Here is a 15412-nt window from a genome sequence, read left to right as displayed (position 1 = left end):
CACATGGTGAAGAAGACTGATCCATTAGTTCTGTAATTTAAAAATATACTTGATACATGCTATAAACATCTGTTCAGCAATCGAACGCGTATGTGTTGCTGCTCCCATGTTTTTTTTCTTTTCATTGGATGCTCTGGCGAAAGCATTGGTCGACCGCCGAGTCTCCTGCGAGCACCCGGGCTCCTTGAAGCCATGATTTTTTACGGAAAACGCGCAAATAATTTCAAAATGGTAATAGCAATGTGTCAATTGGAAGTTTCTTAAATAGCGTCGATTCTAATAGATTCTTTCGTCTCCCCTTTACAATGGCGGCGTTTGAGGTTTCTGTCCCGGACCAGCAGATTGTTACGTAATCGACCGGAAGTAAACTGCTGACAATGCGGATTTAACTCAAGCTGTATTCCGTATGTATCAAGAGTTCGTGTCGAGACCGCCCTCGAATAAGCGCCTCCTTAGAATAATCATCACCCCCGAAAAAGTACCTCGCCTAGACGTGTTGCATAAAAGACTTCGATGATGACCTAACGATAACGGATTCTCTTTTGATATGCTCCAATCCTGAGTTTTACTGGGATAATTATGCATACTTCCTAACTTGGTCAGAGGTCACGGAAAGGAAGAACTATGGCGAAGGTCCGATACCACTAAGGGTGGGGATAAAGGACTCAAGGGCGGGTATAGCATTATCCCATAATGTTCTGCATATCTTCAGAGAATTACAATTACACTTCAAGATAAGTACCTCTCGTCTAATTTTTAAATTTTCACTCCTTTCACATTATTAAAAGCCAGTTATTTAACAAGAGATAAAGCGGACTTTGAAATATAATAAAGATGAAAAAGTAATATAGGGCCTTTAGCAATAACGGTTATAAGTAGGACTGTAAACTTATAAGTAGGACTGTAAACTGACCGTGCCCTCCCCAGTATTAGCGTAAGCTACTTTATACTATTGTATAGGGGAGTAATTTATTAAAGTTTATTAAAGTATTGATAAGCAAGAAATATTATGAGATCCATTGGTTTTATTTTGGTCGTAGTACAACCATTTGCCAATCTCTATTCGCCGTTTGCTGACAACATTTTTGAAATAGGTTGATGCATTTTCTTTTCTCTGTCAAGAACTGTCGCACAGAGCACGGGCTTGTGATATAAATGCTGTTTAGTGATTATAGGAAGAAGTACCCAACAATTCCACTACATTTACTAAAGTTAATCAATGCCAAATGCCTAAAAAACTCATCGCAAAATGTTATAACGATTATGGCAAAAGCTTATGAATAAAATTTTCTTCACCCCACCCCTAGTTGGGTAAGTAGTTCCGGATGTTCGCTCGCAAAGACTCACGGTAGTGACCTATAAAGCAGAAGACAGGTCCTGATACATCAATCGAGCGGGGTTTATCTTCTCTTTAAACCATGTTTTCCTCGCCTTAAAGCCCTCATTGCTGCAACTTCAAGTAGCCGACATGATGGCCTCTACTAGTAAAATGAAAAAGAAGAAGAAGTTTCGCGCCGTGAGCCAAAAAGTGAAAGTGTTTCGATCGAACGATCCGCTTTTGAGTGTGTTTATGTGGGGGGTTAGTCATACGGTATGTAAGGCACATCGCCTTTTTTTCTACAAGGTTTTAACTTTCTCATCTGATATTTGGCCGATTACTCTTTTTTATAGATAAACGAGCTAGCCCATGTGAATGTACCGGTAATGCTAATGCCAGATGACTTTAAGGCCTACTCGAAAGTGCGTGTGGACAACCATTTATTCAACAAGTAAGCAACCATGTCCATCTAATACCAGTACATAGAGAATACATCTGTGTTCGATGTTGTGATGTTGTTATTTAGCTCGTGTGGACTTAACTGGGCTGTTTGCAGAACTTTATTACCCTGCTTCTGTTTCTTTTAGTGCTTCCATTCATTACTTTATAGTTCTGCAAGCCGAATTTGAACCAAGGAATAAGCTTAAATGAGAAACTTCTACCTAGCTACCTCGGAAATAGGGTATACTTAATTACTTATTTGTTTCCTATCGCAAATTTTATTCCTTTATTGTTTCTTGAGAATCTCCTTCATAAGGATTTTATAGGTTGAAAAATATTTGGCTTTTATTTAAGACATTGCTTTTCTCTATTTAAGTGAGGACATCCAAACATTGTAGACTGTAAAATGACATTATGGATAATAATTGAGCGAGGATGAATAATATTTCTTGCTTGTAATTAGTGTTTATTACATGAACGCTATAAACAACTTACAATTTTCCCCATCTTGAGAGAAATTTGGAAGTATTTTTAGGCCCTGACAAACTAGCCTTGGTCTATTGAATTATTCAGAACAATTTCATTGCAAATTCAAGCCCACAAAATTACACCGCGGCTCACCGCCTTCAAATGAGTACATATTCTAATTTTGTATAGCTGAATGTTATACCAAGGTTTTGTAGGAAGAAATCAAATCTCTTTCAATCTTCTATTAATTTATCAAAAAGTGTCACCCACTAGAACAATCCTGAGTTTTACTGGATATCGATCAACTCAGGTCACTTGGTGACTGGAGCAGATGTTTCAACATTTTTCTGTTAGGAATACCTTTAAACCAAAGGAATAGTCACAATCTCCCCTCAAGACTTAAACCAAAAACTGTAACAACTGTAGCCAAGTAACGGTTCACTTGTTAAATTCTCTTGGGATATTTCTGTTATTGTTTTCATAGGGTTTTAGGTTTTTGGAGTTGATAAAACACCCTATCAATTACTTTTTACCCTATAGGCTAGTATTTATGGCAAGGCAGTTTAATGTAAACAATGTATGAATTCTTAATAAGACGTAGACAGACTGCTTCCAGCCATGTTTGTTGAAACATAATTGAAAAGAATTTAGTTTGGCTCTTGTTTTCCTTTAATTGAGACAATGTAACCCTTTTTTATCTGATTTTAACGAAAATGTGTTTGCACATTTGACAATTATTGCACATTACCTGACTGAATGTATGCCAAAAATTGAGCCCTCTGGCCATTGGTATGATACAACTTATTCAAAAAATATGTGAAAAGTGCCCAGTTCTGTCATTTTGCATATTGTTTTTATTCAGTATCACTCAAAACCTTTTGGTTTGACAAATGGTATGTCGTGCCTTTATGGAGCAAGCCAGGTCATTGTGGTTTGATTTCATTTTCTAAGCTGACATTCTATAGCTAGGTATAATTATTTTGGCATACAGCAACTAAAAATATTGTCAAAACACATTGTGATGTCATATAATATCCCTGAAGTATTTGTGTAATTGTAGTTGTACTTAAACATCCCTTTTTATGCTTGTTTTTAAATTTGATTTTAAATCCATTGCCAATATATATACTCAGCATCCAAGTAAACTTATGTTTTTTTATATGGTATAGAAATTCAGTTGTTTTATCCTTAACACTCTGTTATGCATGACAATACAGGAAGCGGATAAATCTAGAGCAGCTTTAGCAAATGGTATTTCACTTAGATAATATTGTCTAACTAATGTTATCATAATTACTATGTCATAAAAACCTGTAAATTATAATTTGGTATTGCTTGCATATACAGTATTTAGCAGCTGAATAACATCTAGGATATGAAATTTTGGTAACTGGAATGCTGAGTACTAAGGTGCAAATACAAAAAGGCTGATTTGAGAGCATAGAGGCACATATATCAGGCAGCCACTATACAACCCATGTCTGACCATATACTGTAACACATCTTAGGATCAAATTGGTGGTTTTGTGGAGGAGAGAAACTATCTGAACGGCTGGGAATTGAACATGGAACCCAGTGATGAGAGGCCAAACCTCCTCTACATGATTTTAAGTTTGATTAGAAAACCTTTTTTCATTTGTATGAATTAAAAAAAAACGTTTAGGACTTTGAGCATAAATTATTGGGAAAATACTCAGATATGAAGCAGATTGATCTCCTCCGGAAATGATAAATGAAAGTGAAAGAGGAATTGTAGGGATTAATAAACATTTCAGCAAATTTGGAAATCAAGCAGAGTTGTTTGTATTTCACTTATAGACAAGAAAAGGTTGTGTCTTTGAAAAAAAAAATCCTGGATCCTTGAATGTGTTTGAGTAGCATAATCTTTTAGCTCAAACTATTGTACAAGTCTAGGGGTAGTATTTTGGCATATGAATTCTTTAAATTATTTTGTACTTTTTTTCCAAACATTCAAAGGCAACAATTATGTTCCTTTATTCTTAAATTGAGTACTCTCAAAAGTCCCTTTTCATCCCTTTTTTTGATAAACTGTAATGCACATTAATTATACTTATCCATACCAGATAAATTACTTATTTGGTTCCACTTTTTAACATGTGGCATTATTATTTCCTTACTATTTTGTTTTTCTTTACTTGATTATTGTAACAATCTGTATAAACAGGGAAAATCTTCCAAGTCATTTCAAGTTCAAGGAATACTGTCCAATGGTCTTTAGAAACCTCAGGGAACGTTTTGGTATTGAGGACAAGGATCTAGCCGTAAGTTTGTATCCCCTTGGGATTTTGTACATGATGACTAAGCAATTTGACCTGTTTGAATTTTATTGATATTGATTGATAGGAAGCTTTTCAAGTTCCACCGATTTCTAGTGACTCCCCAGGGCGAAGTGGAGCCAAGTTCTTTCTCTCTCAAAACAAAAGGTTTTATGTCAAAGTAATTGAAAGTGAGGAGGTGGAGAGACTACACAATATCCTTCAGCCCTACCACCATGTAAGTAAATAATACTTTATTCTCCAAACCCCGTGTAATTTAGCGCGTAATGATTGATTTTCCGCGTAATTTAGCGCGTAATTTAGCAAAGATTCCCGCGTAATCTTGAGTTTTTTTCGCCAAATTCCAGAAGCCCTGAGTCTTAAATACAGTATATGGTCTGTATATAGTATATGGTTTCAAGCAATTTGGGACGGCATTTTGAGAGTTACTGTGCGTTGTTCTGTTTCTCCTGTACATAAGAGAGAGAAAGGTTGCACACTTTTGGCCCTCGTCCGCTGTAAAAACCAAAGTAATTTACTTCTAGCTGGCTGGGAATTCAATATTTTGGCAAAATTTCCTCGCAACATTTTAGTCTGATCTTCCGCTCCAATATCTTGCTCACTCAATACAGCTCACTCAATACGGCCTTTAACAGTCACAAAAAAACTACACCTCCTGTACCCTCCCTGCTGAGCACAAAGCCATTGTTCCCACTGACCAGTTTTTACTAGCGGGGAGGGTACAGTAGGAAGTTTGTCGCGACCGTTGAAGGCCATATCAAGTGGGCTGGTCGGACTCCACTGTCAGGCCAGAATATTATTGAGATTTTATTTCGTAGTAAAGTGAATGGCTTATTTCAATCCCATATGTTTACTGTAAACCATGAGACACACAACATACAGTAAAAATGTAAACCACTATAAGTAAATATTGGAAAATTCTTAATTTTAGCATATAGTTGAGCAACATGCCAATACACTACTACCACAGTACCTAGCCATGTACAGAGTAACAGTAGATGGTAAAGAGTCCTATATGCTGGTGATGACAAGTGTGTTCAGCACTCGACTAAAAATTCACAAGAAGTATGACCTTAAAGGCTCAACTGTGGACAGACAAGCAAGCCTAAAGGAGAAGGTTTGTACTTTGTACCAGCATAACATGTCTGAATGCTTAATGGTAATAATTTTATTTTACATTTTCCAAATATTTATACACAGTAACCAGCAATTTCTTTGATATTTTGATGCATTTTTTATAGATTCTTATTTTCTTTCCATTCTTTTCAGACTAGAGACAACCCAACATTTAAAGATAATGATTTTACTAAGGATAATGTTAAGCTAGTCATTGGTGATGAAGCCAAAGCAGTATTAGTGGAGAGGATAAAGGCTGACGTTGAGGTACATACATGCAGTACAAAGTCTCAAGAATTACGTTTTGTTACACTCTTTGTTCCTTTTAATATTCTCATATCCACAACAATTGGTAACAAGTTATCATTTATAATCATACATTTTTCACAGTTTCTCATCAGTCTGAATATAATGGACTACAGCCTTTTAGTAGGCATCCATGACTGTGACCTAGCGGACTCGGGTGATGATGAAGATGATGAGGGGGTGGGGGATGAAGAAGCCCGAACAGATAGCAATGAGGAGAGTGAGTCCGACTCCCCCCAGGAGCTGAATATGTCCACAACCCCTCCTGAAACACCCCCGACAACTCCTCCAGCCAATGACAGAGAGCATACCACCAGCTTTTGCAGTAATGAATTTGACGAGAGGAATGATGGTGAAGAGGTTGTTTTCTCCTTGGTCAGTGCTGAAGGTAATGGAAACTTCATATTGTTTACACAGTTCATTAGTTATGGTTTTTGATAATGGGCAGAACTCTCTAAAGGCTCTCAGAATCTTTAATTATTACAGCACACAATTGAATATACAGGTGGTACCTCTATTGAGTAGCAACCATGAGAACTGAGAAGTATCCACTTAAAGGATGTGCCACTGTTTTATCATAAGATATCTGTAAACAAATATATTATACTGAAATCACCTGTATCGGCAATGGTGAATGAAACTGGCATTGAGGGCCATGCAAGGTGAAAGCCAAGGTCAAATCAAAAACTATATGTACCACAGTATCCAGAGAAAAAAAAAATAGAAACAGAACAAAACAACTCTGCTCAAAGACAACACCAAGCTTGAATGGGGCCTGAAATTCAGGTTGCATTTTTGACTGCCCTTAGCCCTCACTACAACATCCTTGCCAGTGTAAATGATGAATTAAGCTAACCTTGATGAATAACCATGATGTAAATGATGACTTGACCTAATCCCTTTTTGTGAAAGGTGGCAAGAGAGAGATATACTTCATGGGGATCATAGATGTCTTGACTTACTACGGCGCAGGGAAGAAGGCAGCACATGCAGCAAAAACAGTCAAGCATGGGGTATGTATTGTGGGACTCCTGCAACTAGCTGCATTGTATCTGTAATCTGTGTTGTTGATATTGCCTTATCACCCAAGTGTTGCCATCTTTCTGACCTGCCACTAATAACTTCAATCCTAATTTTTGTTTCTATTCATTTTTTCCTTGTTTCTTAAATTGTTGCCAATGTACAAAACGAAATAAAAATAATCTACAGACCTTGGCTCTGTGTCACTACCAGGTAAAACATCCACTTGATAACTTTGTGAAGAGAATAGTTTTTGTTTGCCATATTCAGCCCTTTCCAAATAATTCTGATAACCATTAATAAGAGATTGTGTACACCCTGTGATATACTTGTACACAATCTAGATTTCAGGCTTACAGTGGAGAGTTGTCCCATGGAGAACAGTCATGCTATCACAAAACATTGATGAGGATATGCTCAACAACAACCATAGGGTAACCGTCTGCCCTCTGAAAATAAAACCTTGCATATGTCACCAAGTACATAAATAAAAACATCAAAAGTGTTTCTTTAAACTCATGAAATTCTAAAGAGGAACACATTAAACCTCTTATAACGTAATGGGATAATTAAAAAAAATTAAAGTAAAAACTCAAAACTTAATATGTTAAAATGTTGCTTATTTTTATTTTGTATCTTATGCTGGTCATAGAGCAGTCTTACTCAAAGAAGAAAGTTCAAGCTTTTGTATTCCTAGAAAAAGAAGAAAGATAATTTGTTAGCAGAACAGTTTTACACAAAAAAACTAAACAGTTTTCTAGGTATTTAAACCAGTTGAGAAAATTGATTTGCTTTATAACTCTATGCTAAATTTTGTAGCATAGCATTGTAAAGTTATGTCATTGATACCATTGAAGAAAATGATATGAATGTAACAAAAGTCAAGTCACTAAGGATACCCAGACAAGTGGATTGATTTCTTATACAGTGTTTAGACTGCACAGGATGGTTTAGTAGTTATTTGAATGCTTGCATTATTTCTTCTTTCTTTCAGACTACTCTCAGATAGGGTTATGTGTAAAATCTTAATTTTGTATAAAAAAGATAAATCAGACACTTCTTGGTGGCATATTCAAGACATTTCAGCCTATTTAAAGTGCATTTGGTATATTGACTCACCATCATCATGATTACTCTCCAGTCGTGGCATTCGTTCCTTCTCTACTCAATCTCCCATTTCAATTTAAACCTTTGCAGTTCACGTTGAAACCAATGTTATTAAAGATAAAAAGCCTTAAAAGCATGCTTTAAAATTAAAAACTGCTCCTTGGTAACTTTCGGTTACATTTCTAAGTAAACTTTTTGTGATTTTATTTTAAACCACTATGTGAAAAAGTTTTTCTAATATTCGCTTATTATACTATTACAAAGAACCCTGAAAAGTAATAGAATGATTGATCAACAGAGCTATAATGTTAAATGTGTTGGTGTATCCTCTAGTAACCTTGCTGATTTCATCACTGAGTATTGTAATATTTTTTTCTCAATAACTCCTTAAAGGGTCTCTGCAAGTCGCCATTTTGTTATCCTAGCACAAGTGCGAAAAAGCATCCATTTCCATCGGCTGATTTGGGGAAGCTTTTTAAATATTTTCGATTAAATTCGGTGAAATAAGTATAAAACTTTGGTTTACATTGGCAATTTTGAATTCTCATTGCATAGTTTGTCTTCAAATGTTGAATAAAAACAATAACAAAGGTGTGGCTGATTAGCACTGTTTAATTGCTTCTAATCACATCCACATCAATTGTACCCATTCGTCCTCATCTCATTGTTGCAATGCACCAGGGGTTTTTGTTCGATTTTAATTTTACCTTCCGCAAACCAGTCATTGGGTGCGGTGATATTACACGATCGAACACCATCAAAGTCTGGAACAATCAAAGGGCACAAGAAAAAAGGGCGAAGAAAATTTTAAGTCGCTTAGAGTTCTTAGAATACTCAAAAGTCGCTTAGAGTTCTTAGAATACTCAAAAGTCCTTAAGATTTTTTAGAACACTCAAAAGTCGCTAAGAGTTCTTAGAATATTCAAAAGTCGCTAAGAGTTCTTGGATATTCAAAAGTTGCTAAGAGTTCTTAGAATACTCAAAATTCGCTAAGAGTTCTAGGAATATTCAAAAGTCGCTCAGAGTTCTTTGAATATACAAAAGTCGCTTAGAGTTCTTAGAATACTAAAAAAACGCTTATAAGAGTTCTTTGAATATTCAAAAGTCGCTTAGAGTTCTTAGAATATTCAAAAAACGCTAATAAGACTTCTTAGAATACTCAAAATCCAAGTAAGAGTGATATGGTGCAAAACCTTATCATTTTGTTAAGCTATTCAACATTGTATGCGCTACAGTGTTGGTAAAATGATAAAGCAACATCCAACACAATGCAACAATGCTGTACAAACATAAGTTAGCGCTCTGCAACACTGTCTTGCTTTTTGAAATACTGGCGCTGTTTGCTTGTTGCCTAACATTTTCGGCAAGCACTGTTCTTTGTCAACGCCCGTAGAATGCCGTACAAATGTGCATATGTGTATCACAGTCATGTTTTCTGTTCTGTTTGTACAGGCTGGCGCAGAGATATCTACTGTTAAACCTGAGAATTATGGACGGAGATTTCTGGAGTTCATTGATAAGATTATAGAGTAAACAGTTTAACCTTCAAGTCTAAATTATTATACTATCCAAATGATTTTATCATTTATTTGTATTGTACAGATTTGATCAAGTGACAGTTCGCTTATTCAATTTACACCTTTGTTCAATATTAGGTTTCAATGCAGTTGATAGGCAGCAGAAAACAAGTTTAAACTTGTTATTGTTATGCACTTGTTATCGTTAACAATACTTGAGCCTGCGAACCGTATATCTGACCTTGTCCCAGGCGTTCCTACCCGACATTGTAATTGGGTTTCCTGTGGCTGTGAGAGCCGTGACGTCACAAGAAAGCCTTTCCCTGTTCTCTGGGCTTGCTCCCTCCAGACCTCCTCGTCTCACAACGAACCACAGGTATACCGAACAGAACGCCCGTACTTGGCTGTTAGGTATCGCGACTCATAGCGCGCAATTCTTTTTGTATATTGTATGTTGATACTGTAATCTTGCGCATCAAAAGAAGTAAAAAATATATTCGAAATAATTTGCGATAGCTAGATTTAGAGGAGTTTAGCCGATATGAGATTTTTCTTTGAAACATGATGAACTACATAACGATTATCCACCGGATAAATACTTATCCAGACTTTGCGCAACCTGTCGCGGGAGGTTACTAGGAAAATTCAAGTCAATATAGAAGACAAGAGTAACTGAATGACTCCCGAGGCGTAAGGCATGGCATATCGAACCTTCCTTGCTACATACAAATGTGTGGTAATACCCATGTTACTGAACCGTAGCAGCTCTTCGCAGGCCCGCAACACGATAAGTGTGCTCTACAATAATTTAGTTACAGTGCTCTAGTCTGAAAAATAGATGGGCTGAAACTTGTGTACATCTTTAAAGCAGCAATACCTTGTGGTTAATTGGTGAACAAGGGAATATTCAAGTATCCAAGAAGTACAAGTTAGGAGACTTTTTGTGGGAAATCCTTTCTCAAGGGCATGTCAAGTCACTTGACACGCAACCTTAGTTTTCCCAAGATGGTGTTTAGGGCTTGGAGCTTTTCGTTGGTTTTTAAAATGCCAAATGTTTCAACTCTTGAAACCTCATTTTTCGTCATGACACATGTTACGCAATAAATGTTTCTATTATTCATATTGAAGGTTACCGTGTCTAGAGTTTTGGAGAATCACTGACAGGTTGCAGTTATATAGATTTTGGTCTTTTATACTTAGCATCAAAAGAGATAGATAAAATTACTTATAACAACTGCGTGGACCATTTTGCAGCAAATAAATATAGAAAAAACACACCGCGAAAAGATAATGAAGCCTTTTATATTTATATTTTTTAATCCACAACAGCTTATATTTAAAACATCTCTAATTGTTTATGTCAATCGAAGTCTCATGATGCGCTTTCATCCTGTCCCGTACCCACGGGTTCAGAAGACCCACCCCACTGGACTGGAAAGTCCGTTCTATTGAAGAACAATTGAGTAGGGAGCTTGGGCGAGCTACCTAAATGGTCCGCTAGGGTAAACGGTTACCCCCCCCCCCCCTCCGTCGCTCAAAATCCCGGCTTCGAGCCTGTTTCATTTATTATATTATTGTCATTGGTTCAAAATCTTTGCAAATCAAAGTGTGATATTTAAAACAGCTATGCACAAAATACTGGCGAATGAATTGCGCGATTTGCGATTTTTCTAAAAAAAAAAATTACGCTCTATCCTCACACATGGCATTATTTTCTCAAGCGGCGCGTTAGGCCTCTGTTTGGGTCTCCTCATCGAAATCCTCGAAGTACAGAACTGGAGATTTCAGGGCCAGGCTTTTCACCTCTCCGCAGTTTTCCATCTGATCACCATCAAGCTTCATATGCGTTGGGCTGTCGTAAATATGATTTTCCTGTTTATGGTCGTAGACGGGGTTCTCCTGTTGGTTACCGTAAACCTGTTTATGAGGGTTGTTGCCCTGCTTAACAGGTTTCTCATAAAGAGGGTTGTCGGAAATGCAACTCGGCGGGACACCTAAATCCTCATTGCTGCAATGACCTGGCGTGATATCATCCGTCGTTATAGCGGGTAGTTTTCTGTCCACAGACTCGTACCCTGGATTCTCAAATGCAACTAGAGCATCTAATGGATCCATCTCGAGCTGGGAGGTAATCATGACGCGAGCGGCATCGGGGTAGTTGCTGCTTCGTCGTCGACAGAAGTACACCAGGCAGACGAGGACCACGACCAGTGCGATAAATCCACCCACTCCTGGAGCGATGTATTGGAACAGGATGTTCTTTCTTTCTGTCCTTGACGCTGCTTTGTTTGGAGACTCTGAAAGAGGACACGAGTTAGTTGTGGGGCTCTTCCTTCCCCTTCCCCTTCCCCTCAAATATAGCACTTCTTATTTATATGTAACATTGTTTGTTTCACTAGTGTGTCCATATTGGTACCATCAATTCAGGGGTGAATTAATCCAATCAAGTCTTGGGTGAAGACAAGTAAGAAGTCATAATTTATTTTAAGAATTCATAAAGCGTCGATTGGATAACGTTCAATTATGTTTACAAATATGAGATGGGCCATAATGCTCGGGAAATATAAACACAAACAAACAATGTTACAATGCTTATGAAGCAAAATACTTTATTAAAGATCTGACCTACCTGCCGTAGTAAACAACACAGCAGCACTTCTCGGGCCATGGCCAATGCGCGTGAAGGCAGCCACCCGGACTTTGTACTCGAAGCCGGGGGAAATGCCCCCAAGCACTACCCGCACGCTGTTAATACGAACTGATAACTCACGCGACCCATCGAATTGACCAGAATACGTCACGACGTATCCTTTCAAGACGCCGTTGAGGTGGTTTTTTGACACGGAAGTCCACTGAACAATCACAGCCGTTGAATTGACAGGCTCTATGCCAACAATAGTAGGGGCCGCACTTGGGACTAGGGGAAAAAGAGCGTGCCTCGAGTATACGACAAAGCCTTAGTTTAACTAGACCTATTCACAATCGATAAACGAACGATCAGGAAAGGTATCTCTAAACGTTGATTACAGGTGGACGTACGTACCATCTTCATCCGTCATGACGGAGATCACTCTACTCTTGGGCCCAAACCCTTTGGCGGTGAACGCGCACACTTGAATCTCGTACATTGAATACGCCTGTAAACCAGTCAGCAGTGCTTCAAGTTTGGCAGGCGCAGTTTTCACAGTCCGCATGGTCCCGTTTCCTCTCTTCGTAAAAGAGACAGAGTAACCCAACAGCGTGCCATGCACAAGGCTTGGCGGCACCTGGTCCCAGCTCACGCGGATGCTCGTGGAACTTCCGTTGACACCACGCACGTTTGGCGGGGGAGCACTGGGGACTGGAAAAACACGGAGCAGTTCACAAGTGCTACACAAATGATCTATTAAATGGAATACCGTATACGGGCTCTACAAAAGAGGACTACACTTATTACGTACCATCCTGTTCAGTATTGGCATAAAGCCGAATACTTCCTGGCCCTTCACCAACACTGGTAAATCCCGACACCGTAATCCAGTATGAAGAGTGCTTCATCAATCCAGCGAGGGTGAGATGTAGCGTGCTTGGTCCTGTTCTGGTCACGTTTATTTGAAGACTATGATTCACTAATCCATAAGACACTTTGTAGCCTAACAATACGCCATGTACACTCTTGATAGGAATCGCATCCCATCTGAGGTCAATACTCGATGAAGTCTTGTTCAAGATGCGCGCATTGAGCGGGGCAGTACTTGGAACTAGGGGTGAAACACAACACTTCATCAGATCGAAATCAAGGGTAAAGTTCACAAGCTAATATGGGTACATACCGTCTTCTGCTGTGTATCGAACCATGGGATGACTTTTTGGTCCGTCTCCGATTCTCGTGAATGCAGCTACCTGCACTTCATAAGGCGTGTACTTCAGAAGTCCCCGCAGCACGCATTGCAATGCGTCAGGCCGTACGGTCATGCTGGCTCCAGAGGAGTAGTTGGATGGTTTGTACCAGATATGAAAGCCACGAAGAACACCAGGCACTAGTGACGAAGGCAGCGCATGCCACGACACCAAGAGACTGCTGGAACTTTGATTCACAACCGTGACCGCGGGTGCGGCTAAGGGAACTAAAGCCAACAAAGGTTCTAAGTTCTACTCTCCCCAACTATTAAGTGTATTCAAGTAAAGCAAACGTATTGTCAAGATAAATAACAATGGATGAATAATTGAGAGCTACGTACCGTCTTCATCGGTTATGACCGAGATCACTCTACTCTTGGGACCACACCCTTTGGCGGTGAACGCGCACACTTGAATCTCGTACAGTGAATACGCCTGTAAACCGGTCAGCAGTGCTTCAAGTTTGGCAGGCGCAGTTTTTACAGTCCGCATGGTCCCGTTTCCTCTCTTCGTAAAAGAGACAGAGTAACCCAACAGCGTGCCATGCACAAGGCTTGGCGGCATTTGGCCCCAGCTCACACGGATGCTCGTGGAACTTCCGTTGACACCACGCACGTTTGGCGGGGGAGCACTGGGGACTGGAAAACAAACACGGAGCAGTTCACAAGTGCTACACAAATGATCTATTAAATGGAATACCGTATACGGGCTCTACAAAAGAGGACTACACTTATTACGTACCATCCTGTTCAGTATTGGCATAAAGCCGAATACTTCCTGGCCCTTCACCAACACTGGTAAATCCCGACACCGTAATCCAGTATGAAGAGTGCTTCATCAATCCAGCGAGGGTGACACGTTGTGTGCTTGGTCCTGTTCTGGTCACGTTTATTTGAAGACTATGATTCACTAATCCATAAGACACTTTGTAGCCTAACAATACGCCATGTACACTCTTGATAGGAATCGCATCCCATCTGAGGTCAATACTCGATGAAGTCTTGTTCAAGATGCGCACATTGGGCGGGGCAATAGTTGGAACTAGGGGTGAAACACAACACTTCATCAGATCGAAATCAAGGGGAAAGTTCACAAGCTAACATGGGTACATACCGTCTTCTGCTGTGTATCGAACAATGGGATGACTTTTTGGCCCATCCCCGATTCTCGTGAATGCAGCTACCTGCACTTCATAAGGCGTGTACTTCAGAAGTCCCCGCAGCACGCATTGCAATGCGTCAGGCCGTACGGTCATGCTGGCTCCAGAGGAGTAGTTGGATGGTTTGTACCAGATATGAAAGCCACGAAGAACACCAGGCACTAGTGACGAAGGCAGCGCATGCCACGACACCAAGAGAATGCTGGAACTTTGATTCACAACCGTGACCGCGGGTGCGGCTAAGGGAACTAAAGTCAACAAAGGTTCTAAGTTCTACTCTCCACAACTATTAAGTGTATTCAAGTAAAGCAAACGTATTGTCAAGATAAATAACAATGGATGAATAATTGAGAGCTACGTACCGTCTTCATCGGTTATGACCGAGATCACTCTACTCTTGGGACCACACCCTTTGGCGGTGAACGCGCACACTTGAATCTCGTACAGTGAATACGCCTGTAAACCGGTCAGCAGTGCTTCACGTTTGGCAGGCGTAGTTTGCACAGTTCGCAAGGTCCCGTTTCCTCTCTTCGCAAAAGAGACAGAGTAACCCAACAGCGTACCATGCACAAGGCCTGGCGGCATTTGGCCCCAGCTCACACGGATGCTCGTGGAACTTCCGTTGACACCACGCACGTTTGGCGGGGGAGCACTGGGGACTGGAAAACAAACACGGAGCAGTTCACAAGTGCTACACAAATGATCTATTAAATGGAATACCGTATACGGGCTCTACAAAAGAGGACTACACTTATTACGTACCATCCTGTTCAGTATTGGCATAA

At 39.5% G+C, this 15412-nt stretch overlaps 2 protein-coding genes across 3 annotated transcripts; one reads left to right on the top strand and one right to left on the bottom strand.

Annotated features, from left to right (window-relative positions):
* Positions 1 to 1336: 1336 nt before the first annotated feature.
* LOC5525268 (phosphatidylinositol 5-phosphate 4-kinase type-2 alpha) lies at positions 1337 to 10875 on the top strand. 2 transcript variants are annotated; one of them, XM_032375645.2, is made up of 10 exons: positions 1337 to 1591; positions 1672 to 1769; positions 4413 to 4509; positions 4592 to 4741; positions 5456 to 5641; positions 5794 to 5907; positions 6031 to 6334; positions 6859 to 6959; positions 7311 to 7400; positions 9525 to 10875. In XM_032375645.2, exons 1-10 carry the CDS (start codon positions 1469 to 1471, stop codon positions 9603 to 9605), a joined length of 1344 nt encoding a protein of 447 aa, XP_032231536.1. In that variant the 5' UTR covers positions 1337 to 1468; the 3' UTR covers positions 9606 to 10875. The 2 variants fall into 2 exon arrangements, with proteins under 2 accessions (XP_032231536.1, XP_001647531.1); XM_001647481.3 differs by lacking the exon at positions 7311 to 7400 and having other exon boundaries at positions 1338 to 1591.
* A 12-nt stretch (positions 10876 to 10887) lies between these two features.
* LOC125560930 (neogenin-like) lies at positions 10888 to 14032 on the bottom strand. The gene is made up of 6 exons (XM_048723374.1): positions 13810 to 14032; positions 13402 to 13695; positions 13030 to 13329; positions 12633 to 12929; positions 12219 to 12506; positions 10888 to 11886 (listed from the first exon to the last, which is right to left on the bottom strand). The coding sequence occupies exons 1-6, from the start codon at positions 14030 to 14032 to the stop codon at positions 11318 to 11320; spliced, it is 1971 nt and encodes a 656-aa protein (XP_048579331.1). The 3' UTR covers positions 10888 to 11317.
* Between the last annotated feature and the right edge of the window lie 1380 nt (positions 14033 to 15412).

The sequence above is a fragment of the Nematostella vectensis genome, chromosome 2, assembly GCF_932526225.1.
Source record: "Nematostella vectensis chromosome 2, jaNemVect1.1, whole genome shotgun sequence".
Classification (NCBI taxonomy): domain Eukaryota; kingdom Metazoa; phylum Cnidaria; class Anthozoa; order Actiniaria; family Edwardsiidae; genus Nematostella; species Nematostella vectensis.
Note: the sequence above shows the minus strand (reverse complement) of the source record. Positions and strands in the feature narration are given on the sequence as shown.

What these genes read in the sequence shown, in the direction of transcription:
- LOC5525268 (XM_032375645.2), top strand. Translation starts at nt 1,469, where the DNA reads ATGATGGCCTCTACTAGTAAAATGAAAAAGAAGAAGAAGTTTCGCGCC. An exon ending in GGATAAAGGCTGACGTTGAG is followed by an intron (nt 5,908 to 6,030) that starts GTACATACATGC and finishes CATTTTTCACAG; the next exon opens with TTTCTCATCAGTCTGAATAT. An exon ending in CAAAAACAGTCAAGCATGGG is followed by an intron (nt 6,960 to 7,310) that starts GTATGTATTGTG and finishes TACACAATCTAG; the next exon opens with ATTTCAGGCTTACAGTGGAG.
- LOC125560930 (XM_048723374.1), bottom strand. Translation starts at nt 14,032, where the DNA reads ATGCCGCCAAGCCTTGTGCATGGCACGCTGTTGGGTTACTCTGTCTCT. An exon ending in GGTCATAACCGATGAAGACG is followed by an intron (nt 13,696 to 13,809) that starts GTACGTAGCTCT and finishes TGTTGGCTTTAG; the next exon opens with TTCCCTTAGCCGCACCCGCG. An exon ending in TGCCAATACTGAACAGGATG is followed by an intron (nt 12,930 to 13,029) that starts GTACGTAATAAG and finishes GTGTTTTTCCAG; the next exon opens with TCCCCAGTGCTCCCCCGCCA.